At 38.7% G+C, this 16916-nt stretch overlaps 2 protein-coding genes across 3 annotated transcripts in view; one reads left to right on the forward strand and one right to left on the reverse strand.

The window, feature by feature from the left end:
• Nucleotides 1-16916, reverse strand: part of SHC4 (SHC adaptor protein 4) — a 129901-nt gene that overhangs the window by 36667 nt on the left and 76318 nt on the right. Inside the window, exons 5-6 of the mRNA XM_049613605.1 lie at nt 8398-8451; nt 4074-4125 (exon numbers count right to left, since the gene is read on the reverse strand). Coding sequence (XP_049469562.1) covers nt 4074-4125; nt 8398-8451 — 106 coding nt within the window. The remainder of the gene's footprint in view (nt 1-4073; nt 4126-8397; nt 8452-16916) is intronic.
• EID1 (EP300 interacting inhibitor of differentiation 1) lies at nt 12047-13919 on the forward strand. 2 transcript variants are annotated; one of them, XM_049613606.1, is made up of 2 exons: nt 12047-13153; nt 13682-13919. In XM_049613606.1, the coding sequence occupies exon 1, from the start codon at nt 12243-12245 to the stop codon at nt 12816-12818; it is 576 nt and encodes a 191-aa protein (XP_049469563.1). In that variant the 5' UTR covers nt 12047-12242; the 3' UTR covers nt 12819-13153; nt 13682-13919. The 2 variants fall into 2 exon arrangements, 1 of the variants encoding a protein (XP_049469563.1); XR_007453817.1 differs by having other exon boundaries at nt 12252-12338.

A 16916-nucleotide genomic window follows, 5' to 3' on the forward strand; every position in this document is an offset into this window, starting at 1 on the left:
AAAATTATGTAAATCTCACTACCTAAAGATAACTACTATTAATATTTTGGCATCTCTTTCTTTTTAATCTTTCCAATCTTTCTTCTAAGTATATCTCCCTACAAAATGTTACCTGGGGTCATGCTATACCCATTATTTCACAATCTCCTTTTTGCACATAATAACATTGTCAACATTTTCCCCATGTCATTATTCACTCTAACACTAGCTGTAAATTGTTGCATAGTAGTACATCCTATGGATTCATTTAAATAATTTGCATTTATGAATATTAAATTAATTTTTTCTGTTATATAAATAACATACGACAACAATCTTTATTGCTTAGTCTTTGTGCATGTCCTAATTATTTCCTTAGAAGTTAAATTGCTGGTTCAAAAGTACTTCCCTCTTTAAGACTTTGGGTACAAATTGTCATCTTGCTCTCCAAAATGTTTGGATCTATACTCCTACCAGCATTGTTAAGAAAAACTACTACTCTAAGCCCCATCTTACCTTTTTTTCAATATTTAAAATTTGAAGATGAAATATGAGATCTATTTATAAGTTGATTCCTAACGAAGTAGCTAGTAAGCTTTTGAAAATTTTTAAATGTTTCTTGGTGCCTTGTAATGTTCTTTTTTAAAGCTGTGCTCAGGACCCTGAATTGATTCACTTGCTTAATAGCTGGCTGAACTTAGGAAAATGATCTCACTTTCTCAATGCCAGTGTTTGCTTTGGTAACCAAAGGAATAAATTAATATCGACCTCCGAGAGTTGTTGTGAGGATGAATTGAGACAATGCCTGCCACATGGTGGGCATGCAATAAATGGTAAATGTTTTTCCCCTATTTCCCTAGTGGATTGTCTTTTTCCAATTTGTAATAATCCCTGTTTCTTCAATGGCAACACCACTCCAAATCACAAGGATAATGATGATGATGATGATGATGATGATGATAATAATAATAGCTACCATTTATTATATACTTACTAGGAGCCACATATGGAGATGTTTGCATTGTATATATCTCATTAAGTCCTCAGGAACATCTGATTTCTATTTCTTCACCAACCTTTATATCTAAATTGTTGCCAAGTTCCATTAGTTCCCATATTTGTCCAAACTGTCGCTTCCTCCCCCAGTGCAATGCAAACATTACCACTCCTGCCCAGGACTAATGAGATATCCTCAAAATTGGACTCTACAATTCCAGACTGTTTTCTGTCCTCCAGTATCATTTTCACAGATACAAATGCCAGAAAACTTATCACTTTGCAATTTCAGCAAAAAGGCAGAAGCCAGAATAATGGCTATAAAGCTCAAAATCTTTTAATGGCTCCCAGTGGCCTTCTGGCCAGCACTCAAAGCCCTCTACACTCTGTTTCTGACCTATCTCTTCGGCCACGGCTCCCCTACTTCTATTCCTTCACTTCTCTGCAACCCCAGCCTTCCACACACACTCACATACCACCCAAACACATAGCCCCAAGCTCTCATTACAGGATTTTTTCACCCACAAATCTCGACTGAGCCCCTGCTATGTTCCACACACTGTTGTCCAGGACCCCCTCCTTCTCTAGGCACATCCTATTTCTCTCTGCCATTAAATGATGAGCCCAGGCTAGCCAGGAACTGTTTTCCTCCACAATGATTAGTTCAGCCCCTTTCATATTAGCATGTAATTAATAATTATTTGTGGGCTTGAAAATTATGTCAGCACCTCTGTGCAGAAATTAAAGTCCAGGGGCTGAGGTGAGTTGAAAAGATTTAACACCACAGGGTTGTGCAAGTAGGGGGTATGTTGACAACAGAGTGGCTTCTCACAGAAGTTTCTATAACCAAGATAAGTAAGAAAGGGAATGAGAGACTGAAAAAGGAGGCATAAGGATGACAAAATGCTAACATAGTAATCCAAGAAAATTACTCTGTGTTTCTAAGTCATCTGTCTTGTAGGTAGATCCATTCCCCTAAAGAAGAAAGCAAGCGACTGACTTGAATCTTAGAACTCCTCACCACTGCTTACTGAAAAGAAATGACATGTCTGAGCTGTTCAGTGACTGATGGTAAAGTTACCAAACATCTAGATTTCCTGATCTATTTGTTCTTTCTCTCACCCTGTCTTTTCAGGTTGAGAGAAAAGACTTTGTTGTTCAGAGGCCTTGCCCAAAATAGCATGCAGTTACTCTTTCGGGAAACTCAGGCTTAACTAAAAGCAGTTGCTCTTTTCTGGTATCTTTTGTTGTATTTCATTCTTACACCCCCGTTCCCCTTCACTAGTTCCTGTCTCTCCTACTCACCTTTGGTGATTATCCATTCTTCATTGTACAGTTTACAATGAGTCAGTTTCAACTGAGTATTGTGTAGTACTTGTCACCTGTTTCTTCCTTTCCATGTCATCAAGCCATATTCTTTTGGCAAGCATTTACTGAGTAGCTACTACATGTCAGGTCTTGTGTTAGCAGCTGGTCCTCATCATTTCGTTTTTTAAAAGTTTTCTTTATTTTGAGAGAAAGAGACACAGAGAGCATGAAACAGAGAATCCCAAGCAGGCTCCAAGCTGTTAGCACAGAGCCCAAGGTGGGGGTTGATCCCACAAACCATGAGATCATGACCTGAGCCAAAATAAGAGTCAGAAGCTTAACTGACTGAGCCACCCAGGTGCCCCTTATCATTTCATTTTTTACTATAACAATAGCTTCCAAATAGATCTCCCTGTCTTATGTTTCTTCCTGAATCCATCCTGCTCCCAAATCAATCTTCGTGAAGCTCTGCTCTGTCAACAGAATTCTCCACCCATTTGCTTGAAGATTAAGTGCCTACTTATCAGCCCTCTAGATGCCTTTTAGAAATCTTTTTCTCTGCACCCAATCTGCTTTCTAGTAAATATGTTCTATTCATTTGCCCTCCACCCCCAGCATACCATGTACATTTCCATCTTTGTTTTATAGCTCTTTGAATTTCCAAATGCTACTCCATGTGTGTACTTAATAAATTGGGGGGGGGGGGAGAGAAACTCTATCCCTGGGGTGGCAGAGGATGCCACCCTAATAGGTTCTAGTCAAGGAGAAGAAGCAACCTAAGACTCATCCCTACAAGGAATCTGAATGTCCCAGAGTTAGGGATAAGAAGCAACAACAACCATGTCTGTCTAAAGAGGTCCAATGAGCTAAGGAACTTCCAGCCCTTCATCCAAAGTTTGACTGGGAGATGAGTTTCTTTAGGCAAACTTGCTAAATCCTGGGATGAGAAATCCAATCAACTTACTCTTTCATTCACTGAGATACTCAACAAAAATAGGTATTTTTGTTCCAACACCTATGTGCTTGGCTTTGGGGTGAGTGCTTTGGAAACAACAGTGAATAAGGTAAACAGGTTCCTGCCCTCATGGAGGTTTCAGTAGAAAGGAAAGACATTAAACACATCAACAAATGGTAAATAAAATAACAAAAATGTGGGGTTAGTGTTAATAAGAAGAGAAATAAAGTATGATGATGCAAAAGGGTGGGATATGTTATTGGAGATAGGAGGGGCTATCAGTCAAAGAAGGTCTCTCTGAAGAAGAGACATTTAAGCTGAGATCCAAAACATGAGAAGAAGCCAAACACTCAAAATGAGATGTCAGACTCTTGAACAGCAAAGGTACAGGCTCAACATACATGTGTGGTGCATGCACACGTACACACACACACACACACACACACACACACTTGCTGTGACTAATGTGGGCCAATAACCTCACTGGCTTGGGTCTCTATGTAGTTCATTCATCCATTGGGGATGCAGCAGCCAGCTCCTTCTATTATTATAACCAGAACAGCTTCTCTTTTGATTATACAAAAGATAATAAACCTTTTGGTATGAGGGTCCCTCAGATGACCAGGATCTAAATCCCAGCTACATAATTTTTTCTACTTTGCTCTGCTAGCTGGGCTATTTATTTCCAACTCAAATTCACATAATATTTCTAGAACCCAATACAGCACTCTAGTGATCCTCATTACCCTGTATATTGAAAAAAAAAACCTCCTTGTTACATTTTAAAGTTGGTATATACCAGTTCTTAAGAAAATCTAGAAGTTGCTTTCCATACCTCGTTGATTAACTGGATCTTTAGCTACGTAGGCAACATAGTCTGTAGTATCCTATAAGAAAGGGAAAACGATTGCATTTAAAATGAATGGATTGTACTGTTGAAAGATAAGAGTACATTTAGGACATGATACTGAGGTACGGACTTAAATACAAATGTTTCTATTTAAAGAGAAAAGGAAAGCACCCTAAAAGGGAACATAAATATACACTGGGTAGTTTAGCAATTGTGGAGTCCTGATTCTCTGTCCCTTGGAGAGAGAAGTTGAAAATTAAAAATTTAGAGGCAGAGTTAGTGATACTTACTCACTAAGAATAAAAAGGAATCCAGATAGGGAATATATTGGTACAGATATTCTTAAAAAATAGTAAGGGATCATGACTCTCTCCTGTTTTGAAAGTTGAAATACCAGGGGTTATCTAGTCACAAAGGAGTCATAAACTGGGAGGCAGCACCATGATTTCCCAGTTGTCTAGACAGACACCATGTATGTCAGAAAATAATTAAAGAGACACATTGGTTTTTGTGGTTGTTAGCTCGCTCGAGTGCAGTGCAAGTTAAGAAATAAAGCAAAAATACAAAGCATTTATCTGATCAATATATAGAAAGGAAAAATCATGTTTGAAAACAAGAACCCATGAAAACCCTAAGGATTTCAAAAAGAGGTGTTGCTGACGTTGTAAAAACAAGCAAAAAGCCACTTGGTAATTCTGACTTTTATTGAAAACAGTAAACTGATGAATGATAAGATCTTAATAATTAAAGATGCTTTTTGTTATCTCGGTTCTCAGGGAAAAAAATACACACAATGCCATTTGCAGATTAGAAGCATGACTCTCCAGAGGGAAGATGCAATCAACTGGCAGGAAATAAAAGCCCGTTTGTAATACCCTCAAGGACAATCACTTAATAACCCACAGTGAAACACACAGGAAGCAGATCTCAGGGTCAGCGTAACTTGTCTTCAGTTATTTTAAAAAATAACAAACACCTAAATAAATTTATCTTATGCTAAAAGATAAAGGGTTTGAGATATCTTGTAAATAAATAAGGTCATATCTGTGAGCTTTGTTTTATATTAATTTAGAGGCAAAGTCACAGTTGCTGGGGACTTGGTTGCTATTTTTAAAACTGAAGGGATGGTAATGATGCCAGCAACACGGGTTGGCGCATTCGATGGTGGGAAAGAGGTTGTGGGACTTCATCCTCAAAACCGTCTCCAACAGTCTTACAGTTCTAAAATCAGTAACTGTAAATATCTGGGAGAATTTTAAGAATGTTAAAAGTAAAGCACAAATAGTAAAAAAATATATACAAAAATATATTTGTGACATACTTGTAATGCATTTTTGAAAAAGAGAAAGTATTTCTAGATACAGAAGCATTACAAACGACTGTCTTAAGGGCTGACGGGAGGAAGACAATTGTCTTTGAGAAGAGAGTAAAGGTGAGGGTGAGCAAAGGTCAAGAGGGAAGGAAGGATAGCTTATCTTTAACTGTTTTCATTTTTTGAAATGTTTATTTATTTTTGAGAGACAGAGAGACAGAGCACCAGCAGGGGAGGGGCAGAGAGAGAGGGAGGGAGACACAGAAGCTGAAGCAGGCTCCAGGCTCTGAGCCGTCAGCAAAGAGCCCAATGCAGGTCTTGAACCCACGAACCATGACATCATGACCTGAGCTGAAAATCAGATGCTTAACCGACTGAGCCACCCAGGCACTCCAAGAACAGCTAATCTTTTTTTAAACTCTGGAGGAAATCTGGTGGAAAGAAGGGTACTACTTTGGGCCACGGAGACTTTTAGCTTCTTGCACCCAGTTAGCTGAGAAGTTGTAAATTTCTAACAGACAAAGCTATGAGCATGTGCTGGCAATAGTGGTAATAGCTATCCCCTATCACGCGGTCCCAGGCATGGTACTAGCAGGTTATACACATCAATTCGCTGAATTCTCACAACACTGTGAGGCAAGGGTGATCATTCCCCATTTTATAGATGAGAACCCTGAAGCTAAGAGAGACTAAATAAGTCAAGTCTCCCTGACTCCAAAGCCTGGCAGTTCATTTGGGGGACCTTGAATGCCAATGCTTATGGTTGCCCCAGTTTTTTATTTTAAATAGAATTGCAGGTTTTCTTTCCAGCTTCAGAGAGCACAGGGGCCCCACTCAAATCAGTAGGTACAAACTTCCCCACAGCGGCTAGGAATTCTTTACCGTTTGTTTCTGGGCAGTACTTTGGTGGGTTGAAAGTACTAAAGAACTAAAGGCACATGAAGACAATCTATTAGGACTGGGACAACTAGGATAGACGTCATGCAGGGCATGCCTAGGGTAAACGAGGATCTGAGTGCCAATGTGAACATGACAACAACTCTTGAAACTTGAAAGGGAAATTTAGAGCAAATGTCTGTAAATATTTTTAACACTTCACTTATACAACTCATTACTTTAAATAACTTAAGGAAAGTATTTGAGCTCCTTCGTGGATGACTGAGCTATAATGGGTTAGGAATAAAAGAGACAATGCTGGCCTCTTCAGGCTGGATTCAGTCAGCCCTCTCTGTACCAAACAAGTCCCTGGTTGTCACCGTTGAGGCAAAATTACAAGGCTTGGTGGATGGGAGTTCAGATTCAGTACCAGGCTCACACTGCAGCTAGGTGCTAGGCTTTTTGCATACCCCCTGTTTGCTAATGAATCCATAATTAGCCATCCACGGAATCTCTTGAGGATGAGGTAGAGTTCTTAAAATCTGGTTTACATATTAATTAAATAGCACCATGGAACTAATATATTCATTTGGAAATAACTATGCCCAAAGTGGAAAGGTGAGGAAGTAGAGAGGCCTAAGGGTAAAATTAAGTATCCATTAATAAAAGAAAAAAAAATCCCAATGATCTGAAGTCCTACTATAAATACTGCTTTTCTTCCGTATGCTTCAGACAGGTTCTGAAGACAGGGTGTCTAGGTTTGACGTGCTTAAATATTTTGAATCACAGGTAGCCAGTGTGAAGACAAGTAATTATTGAAATATTTTTAAGAATAGGGTAATGTGAATAGCATTTAACTATATATTTCACACACTAAAAGGTTATACCAACAACCAAGTGAAGAAAGTTGCTTAAATACTTTAGATGCCAGTAAAGGAAGCAACGATTACAACAGAGTAGCTTTGGAACTTTATTTCCTTTTAGGATAGACAATAATTTTTCCTTTTGAATATTTAGCATAGAGGTCAAAACTCTGCAGTGACATCAGCTGCCAGATTTAGTTTTTACTACCATTCCATACCTCTCCTGGATTTCTGAGTTGTATGTCCTATCGTTTATGGTCCTACATTTTATTCCTCAATTGGAAGTGAGAAACTAAATGTGGTGGCTAGAAAAAAATCAGCCGTTACACTGGATTTTACTGCCGCATTTCTGAAGGATACAATCTTTAATAATAAATGCTCAGCAGAACAGAAGGCAATACATTGGCAGTAAGAACAAAATCTGCATGTGCTCCCGATACATTTTCTTGACCTTACTGATGTTCAATCATTCTAAAAGTCAGACTCAGTCCTCTTCTAGCTTCTGGATGTTTGCGGGTAGGAGAAAAATGTCATAATATCATGAAGCAGCAAAATCTTCCTTCTAACCCCTCAGTTCAAACAGATTTGTTTCTTGGTCAGTCTCAGGCTTCCTAACTTCAATGCCTCTCTTCTTCCACTCCGGTTCAGAAGTGATGTGGTAGGGAGTCAGGGAATGACCCTCCACTCTGTAAAGAAGGCTTGGAGACAGAGCACTTGCTCCGTCTCACACAATTCGTGGGAAACGAGCACCACGTGGCCTCTAGGGAGGAAGGAACTGCAGTTCTCTCCCACCAGCTGTGTGTTCCCTCTGTGAATTTCTGCAAACCTGGCTGCTCACTTTAGATTGGACATAGTTGCCTCAGTTGGCAGCCAGAGTGGCAAACAGGCTTCCCCTATTTCCAAGTCCAACTGCCTAATAGGAGCTGCCTGGAACTCTGTGTGAAGAAGAGTGCTGAGGGAGGACTGGTAACACATGTATGACATCCTTGATTTCCATGACTTAGATGTTACCTACAAGAACAGTCTCGGATGATAACTCCATGACTAACAACACAATGGAAAATTATTAGCTCATTTGCTAATCCAAACATTTTAAAAATAAGTAATGGAAACTATTTTACCAAAGTCAAATTTTTGAATGCACATAGCTATTCACAAATTGTAATAAAACACTGGAAAAGACATGTAATGGCTAACATGCTTTACATGGAAGTTCTTTTAACTCTTATAAAAAGGACTTTTATAAATCTATACTTACAGGATCCCCTCCAGAGGCAAATGAAATAGACTGCATATGATGATTTGCAATAATCTGTAAAACATAAACAAATTAAACATGTATGATGCTACAAGTTAAATGCCTAGTTACATACAATCTAACAGTAATGGTCGTACATTTGTATGTTTTGTCTTTGCCTGTTCAGCATCCCTTTGGAAATTACCTATCCACATTCTATAATAATCTCATAAGGTTCAAGTAGGTGTGACAAGCCCGTCTCACCAGCCCCTTCCTTATGGCTGGACACAGGATCCAGGCCTAGGCCATCAGAAAACACCATTCCTCTGGATACAGCAGAGCCAATCAATATCATGGGGAGGAACTGAGACAGATAATAGGAAAGAATGCATCTTTCTCTGCCATTAAGGACCATGCCATTAGTTTAAGTCCAAAGCTTCTGGGATTCATCTTTTGCTGCCATGTGGGAAAAGCCTGATGGAAAAACAAAGTTTTCCCTCTGGAGAGTATCAGAGCTGAGAGTTTAAAAAAAAAAAAAAATCTGGTGGTAATATTTGTTTCATCACTTCAACCAATACATTTCCCCCCTCTCTTTAGTTTTTATGCATTTTTTCTATTTTATTTATTTAATTTTATATATGTTGGTTTGAATTGGGTTTCAGTCATTCATCACCAAAAGCACACTAAAGCACTAACATTAAGAATTTCAATATGATGTAGACTATCCAAGTGAACTGCATTAGTTAGCTGAGAAGACCACCTCTTTTGAGATTTTGCCTCTTGAGATTTTAGGCTTGCTTATTTGGAAATCACAGAGTAATGACCAACTGACAGAGAAGTATTTGTCATACTGCTTTGAAGGTTCATTAAAATACCAACTGTGCACCAATTGGCTAAGCCTGTCTTGAGAAATGTTTAACATAATGTATACAAGAGTATAAGATACTCTTATATAAGATAGCCAGCAATTCTATTCTTAGATGTAGATCCACAGAATTGCGTAAATACAAGCACCAAAAACCTTCCCAAGAAAGATAATTACTGCCCTGTTTGTAATAGGTCCAAACTGGAATCAATCCCAATGATGATCACTGTGATATTTAAACAATGGACTACTGTGTAGCAAACACACACACACACACACACACACACACAAAACAAAACATATTTCTTGGGTAAAAGAAGCCACACACACACACAAAGAATATATACTACATGGTTTAATTTATATAAAGTTCAAAAAACAGGCAAAAATATTTTATTCTGTTTGAAATCAGAACGGTGGTGCTCGTAGGGCAAAGAAAGAGAAAGCAAATGGTTTTCTGGAATCCTAAAAATCGTGTTTCTCGATCTGGGTAACAGTTACACAAATATGTCCATTTTGTGATAACCAAGCTGCACACTTAAGATTTGTGCACTTTTCTGTATTTGTGTTTTCTGTGTTTAGATTTCAGCTAAAAGTGATTACTAAAAATAAATCAATATACAAACATCAACGTCTTTCCCACATACCAGCAATAGCCAACTAGACACTGTATTGGAGTAAGGGGTACATTTTATGATAGTACCTGAGTATAAAATAGTAAGAATCACATAAGCCTTTTTGGAAAACTTCACTGAAGGGTATAAATAAGACACAAACAAGCAGAAAGATATATATTACTTTTATGGATGAGAAGACAATATTGTAAAAATGTCAATTCTCCCCCAAATTAATCTGTAAATTCCATGCAACTCAAATAAAAATTCCACCTATATTATTCGGGTAACTTTTCAAGCTACTTCCAAAATTCACATGGAAGAACAAATGTGCAAGAAGAGTTAAGGCAATCTTTTAAAGAACAAAGACACAAGATTTTTCTTATCAGCAAGACATATATTGTAACACTGTAGAAATTCGTTTGAATACAAAGTCTAAAACAAACTCACACATTTGTTTTCTTTTAATCTATGATAAATGTGGCACCAAACAACCAACAAAGGACAGTGATTAAATCAGTGAAGTTGGCTGAATTAGCTGTATATGTGTAAAAAAATATATAAATGAATCCTGTGCTTATCGTACTTAGATAAATAAATGTTTTATCCACAAAAAACCTATGCATGGGTGCCTGGGTTTATCAGTCCGTTAAGCCTCTGACTTCATCTCAGGTCATGATCTCACAATTTGTGGGTTTGAGCCCCGCATTTGGCTCTGTACTGACAGCTCACAGCCTGGAGCCTGCTTCAGATTCTGTGTCTCCCTCTCTTTCTGCAACTCCCCTGCTCACACGCTGTCTCTGTCTTTCTCTCTCTCTCTCAAAAATAAACATTAAAAAAAATTTTAACAAAATGTATGCAAACATTGAAGAAAAATAAAAGATCATGCTTGTGATCTTTGAAATAGGAAAATCCAACTTAATAAAAAAAAAAGATATACAGGAAAAAAAAACCCTTCAATTTGAAGGGTTTACATGAAAACTCATTTTAAAACTTTTATAGGAGAAGAGACACCTGAAACCGGACAAATAACAACAGGGAAGGAGAATGTATTTGCAACATGTAAAACAAAGTATTCATATAGTTTATAAGAAATTCCTACAAACCAGTAAGAAAAAAAAATAAACCAAAAATAAGGCCAGTTAATTTTCATAAGTAACACAAATGTTCAATAAACATGTTGAAAAATAATCAATCTCTAAGAAATCAAGGCTATGGAAAATAAAACAAGGTATCATTAAACTGATAAAATTGCTCAACAAAACAGTGTGTGGCAAGGATATTCTCAAACACTGCTGATGAGAGCTGAAATCTGTACAGCAATCTTGGAGAGCAGTTTGACAGTATGTATTAAAACTAAAGTATGCATGCTCTACAATTCCGCCTTTCCACTCCTAGGTTATTTATTCTGTAGAAACATTGGCACATAGAAACATTACCCATAGTTTATATCAAAAAATCGGAAATTACTTGTGTATGGTTAGGTCAACTATAGAATAGCTATACAAACGGAATGCTACGGAAAAAAAGACTCATCTATGTATACTAACAAAGCTAAATCTTCAAGTCATTGCTGAGGTGCTTTTTGTAGCTTGAAGAGTTAGGTAAGACTTGCAAAAAAAAAAAAAACACAAAAAACCCCATACACACACAAGATTTTTCCACGAGGACATAAAGGTCCATATAAATGCAGAGGAAAAGAATTTAAAGAATACACACCAAACTGATTATGGTGGAAAGTTAACCTCCTGCGAAAATAAATGGAACCAAGTCCTTCAGTATACTATCTTTTTAAAAAGATAGATAATATGCTTATTTGCGAATTTAACTTTTTTTTTTTTTTTTTTTTTTTTTTTTTTTTTTTTTTTTTTTTTTTTAATGGGGAAAGCAGAAGGGCTGAATGAATGGATCAGTTGTCAGTATGTTGAGAACACTGTGATTTGGAGGTGGGGATTTAGAAGTCATGAGCGCAGAGACCAAAGGTAGTTGGAGCAGATGCTATTGCCTGGGGCGGGAGGAAAAGGAGCAGGAGAGAACCGAAGGGCGAAGGGGTAGGAAGAGCACTAAGCATAGTTACAGAAGCCACGTTACGGATTTTCAAGTTTACAGCATCATAATGCGCAGAACAGTTAGGGAAAGCGGAGATTACGTAACTCGCTAAACGTAGAGTCTACTAACGGAGTTCCAAAGTACCGAAACCAACACCACGGTTCCGAAGAGCGGGGACCTCCCCCGCGAGGGGGACGCCAAACGGGAGGCGGTGTTTGGGGGTCGCGCACACGCACAGGGTCACGCAGGCGCACGGCGTTTGCGCACGCGCACAACCCCTCGGCCGCGTAGCTCCGATCTTGCAAAAACACCTTTCGAGAGGTTGAGCAGCTTGTACAATGTCGGAAATGAACGAGCTGTCCGAGCTGTATGAAGAGAGCAATGACCTGCAGATGGATGTGATGCTTGGCGAGGGTGACCTTCCGCAGATGGAGGTAGGCAGCGGGAGCCGGGAGCCATCCCCGAACGCCTCCCGCAACGGGGCCCAGCCACAGCTCGAGGAGGAAGGCCCAATGGAGGAGGAGGCGGCCCAGCCAATGGCGGAGCCGCAGGGGGAACGAGGCCTTGCTAACCGGCCCAGCCCTGGGGAGCAGCCAGGCCTGATCGCGGGCCCTGACTTCGAGAGCGAGGACGAGGGCGAGGAATTTGATGACTGGGAGGACGACTACGATTATCCGGAAGAGGAGCAGCTGAGTGGTGCGGGCTACAGAGTATCAGCGGCCCTTGAAGAAGCCAACAAGATGTTTCTGAGAACATCCAGAGCAAGGGAAGCAGCCCTGGATGGCGGGTTTCAAATGCATTATGAGAAGACCCCGTTTGATCAGTTGGCTTTTATCGAAGAGCTTTTTTCACTTATGGTTGTCAATCGTCTGACCGAAGAACTCGGCTGTGATGAGATTATTGATAGAGAGTAATTAAATGCTGTTAAAAGAGGAGGAAAAGTTGAGGAGAGACCCAACATTCCACTGCCTTTTGGGTTCATTCCAGATAGTACCGTGCCAATGAAAAACTTAATCTTCAAAAAAAGATTTTTGTCGTTGTTTTGCAGAATAGAATAGGGCAGTGACTGCACAGTTATGAAAAAGAAAAAATTGTTAAAGAAGAAAAGGCATTTTAGGACTGTGGAAATCTGTTTTCAAGAACCTTCCTGAAACACCTGTGGCTTTGACTTTGTTATTGATCCAGATTATTTTCCTTGCATTGGGGAAAATATCTTTCATATTTCACTGTAAGGGATGGTTTTGCGAGAGTAAGTTAATGTCAAGACAAACTGCCAATACAAGAGCCCAATGATATTAATTACATGAGAAAAAGTAACTAATACATCCAGTTTAGGACACAAGATGTCTGAGTTATTTGGACTGAAAACCCACTGAGAGAACTCTAAAGATTCCACTTTATGGTCTATCCAAGCCAATTATCAAAGGCTACATTTTTTTTAGTGTAAAATAAATTGGGTGTTCTTCAGTATCCGAAAAGGATAAGCAAACCCAAAAAGAAATATGTATCAGGTGTGCTATATCTCAAAATGTGTTTTCAAGAGCATCTGAAATTTTGATTGTACATGTATCTCGATGATTTATAAAGCTAGTATGATCCATAATTCCAGAAAATTTATTGTCTTAACCATTTTTAAAACTCAAAAATATCCATAGTAAAATTTCAAATTTAGATATTAAAAAATACGTGAAAGAACAAAGAAAACAAAACTATTTCTAACACTCTTATACTAGAGAAATTGTTTTACTCGCTCTCTGTTTTTCATTTAACTTTACAGGTGAAAGACTTTGGTTGAACTTCATAACATAAGAACTGTCAAAGGGAACATGCCAAGTAAAAGGAAAGCCCTGCATCTAAAAAAAGACTGAACAATTATACCCTCAATCTTTAAAGGTTTTAAACCTGCCCAGAAATCCTCATCAGTATCTGAAGTTTCCCTCTGTCTCCTCCTCTAATGAAGCTTATTATTGGTTATGCACCAGCATTCGAGATAATAAAATTTCTTGTTCTGTGTATTTTGTTTGTTTGGCCAATAGTATTGTTCACATACTTTATTGAAATCCTACTTTTTATCGTATTATGCTATTTTATTTTATTACCGAAACCACTTTATGATTTAAATTTAACCACTATATGAGAAAGTGTTCCAGCTTCAAATACCTGACTTATAAGTTAATTTGTGGATATTAAACTTTGTAAATTCCTATAAGAGAATTTGCTAGCCTGAGAAAACCTGTCGTATTAACGAACATACTGCTGTGGTTATTGAGGTTCTGAAGTTGCATAAGACTAAAAATTGTGTCAGTTGTGCCCAATAAACAGTACATCAGTAGGTCTTAAGATCAATAAGACATTATGGCAGTAAAGGACACATCCAATACAACAGCACAACTCAACCTTATTTATGTTATAGTCACCTTTTAGGGAGTGGGTTCTTTTCTGTAAAAAAAAAATGGACTGAGGGTTATAAACACTAGGCTTAGTGAGGAGAAGGATAGATAGATACATGGGGAAACAAACAGGAGGTGAGATGTTAGCACTTAACCCTCTTCATCTGCCTCTCTCATGACTCACTTTCATTACGTTTTCAAAAGGCTTGTAGCTGCAGTTAGATGCATCTGGATAGATAATTGCTTGTATGATGTGAATTAACTGAATTTGATGGGGGGGGGCCGGGGGGGGGGGGGAGAAGGATGCCAGTACACAAGGAGCACTGACCAATTGCATTTACCTCCAGATAAAGATGTCAGGAAATAAAAAACTGGTCTTCATACCAGGAAGTGTGATTAGGAAATCTGTGATTAGGTTCCTCTCTGAGACTAAGGAGGGAGCAAGAAGAAGGAAAAGAAAACTGCTACCTGTTGGACCTGAAGGCTCATTTACAGGATAAAGACCTGGACTCCACAACTGACTTCTGATGGTTGGTTCCTTGGTCTTGGAAAAACAGGCAGTAATCTGAGAGCACTGAAATTAGTACTTGTTTGTATTTACTAAAGAAACCCCTTTTAGAAGTGTAAAACCACTTTTTACGTCTTTTAAGCATTAACACGTACTGGAAACAGCCTAGCTGGTTCAAATCTTGGCTAAAGGGGAACTAAAAAAGGAGTTCTATAGCGATTCTGGTCCTGATTTTGCGAACAGGGGAGTGGGTGGGGATGTGGAATGGGTAGAGAGAACTTTAAAAAGCTTATGAGTATATAGGGTGATTTGGGGGGGAGTTTTCTGGATCTATCCATATATTATTATATAGTGTTACATTATAAATGTTTGCTTAGATCAGACTGTCGCATTTGGCTGGCCTAAGGACACAGACTTACTGTGTTTGGCTCATGCTTAAAATTGCAATTCTTCATTAAAGACCAACATCTCATAATCCTGATAGAGCAACAAAACTCCTAAGATTTCCATCTTTTTTCCCCCCAAAAGTTGAAGATCTGGTAGCCCTTGACCAATAGTTATGTGGGATAAAGCATCCAACTCCCCATTCTAATCGGAAGATATTCTGTTGCCATGTTTCCCAGTATCGTCTCCCCAACATGGAGGCCAAGTGGCACTCACCATATATCATTATGCTTGCACCACTGTTTTTCTTGTACCTGCACAGTTAGCATTGTCTGCCTGGCCTCCCTATATTTGAAGTTCCCTCTCCTCATGGAGACTAAAGGATATCTCCATTTTCTGCCTGTTTTACCTTCTTTATCTCTTTATTACTCTTAGTAAAATTTCACTAGCTGTTAGAGTTGGTGGTAGGAATGTAGAAATGACTAAAGAATAGTGGGAGTGGAAGCTAGTCAGATATTTTTGCTTACATCCTTAACATATTGAAGTATATCAAGGAAGTCTGTTGCTTGAATTTTTAAAACAAGGAATATAGAAAAACTCCCTAGAACTTGCTTTTCCAAAATGTATTTCCCATCCCCAAATATGGCAAGTTTTAAAAATCGCAAGCATTATGTGTTTAATATAATTTTGTTTTCTGCCTCTGAGGTTCTTTAAGACATTTTCTGGGAGTGAATGGTTATATTCTTGAAGTTGTTCTCAGTGGCTGAAGATGAATGTGAACCATCCTACCCATAAATGCTCTGCCATCTATGAATGTACCTATCAACTTTAACTTGTTTATGTTTTCAGTCCAAAGTATATCTTAGGAGTTGGGGGGAGGGGAAGGGAGACATTAGTATTTCTTGGTATTTATCTTAAAACTTCAAAGGGTAACTTTCTTTAAGGAAGATTGAGTTAATCATTTTTTCCTGCTACATCTATAAGGTCACTTCTCTGTTGCCTTCTCCCTTGAACAGTTTAGTTGCCCTATTAATGGGATTTATAAAGCTTGAGTTGAAGCATCTATAGTGGCACATCTTTTTTTTATATGCCCTCCCTCCACCAAGGGAGGAATGAAGGGGGCGTTTCCTCCAGGCCTGCAGAATAGTTCAAAATTATTTTTAAAAATCAGGACCTGGGTCTAAGGTCAATGAGATCCTAACTTTAGTCCCCACTCCAGCAGTGGGCTCAGCACCACCCCATTCCCTGCTACCAGTGCAGAAAAGATGTCCCACTTCCAGAGGCACTCATTGCTGTCACTGCTGGTAGTGGAAGCCACCCATGCGCCCTGTCCCTACTTCTATTCTGCCAGAAAGATTATGGGCATGTGACAATACCCCTTCCAATTACAGTAGCCTGGAAAAGGGTAGTAAAAGAGAGAAAGAAATGAGAATAAACTAAGCCACCTACCACACACCACAGCCCTATTCTTCCTAAATTCCTAATTCCTCAGTCACCCCATAGAACTTTTTTTTTTTTTTTTTTAATGCTCATTAGGTTCTGCACAGAAGGCTGTCACCAGGATGGCTGTAGATTTGCTTACTCTTCCTCCCCTACAAAATTCTGAGATAATTCAAGTGCTTCTATACTCAATGAGATCTCATACCTAAAGGCATTAAGCACTCCTGGTACCACACACATGGGTGAAAAGTAAAACTAAAATTTACATCTACAAGTATCTTGAGGGCAAA

The sequence above is a fragment of the Panthera uncia genome, assembly GCF_023721935.1.
Source record: "Panthera uncia isolate 11264 chromosome B3 unlocalized genomic scaffold, Puncia_PCG_1.0 HiC_scaffold_1, whole genome shotgun sequence".
NCBI lineage: Eukaryota > Metazoa > Chordata > Mammalia > Carnivora > Felidae > Panthera > Panthera uncia.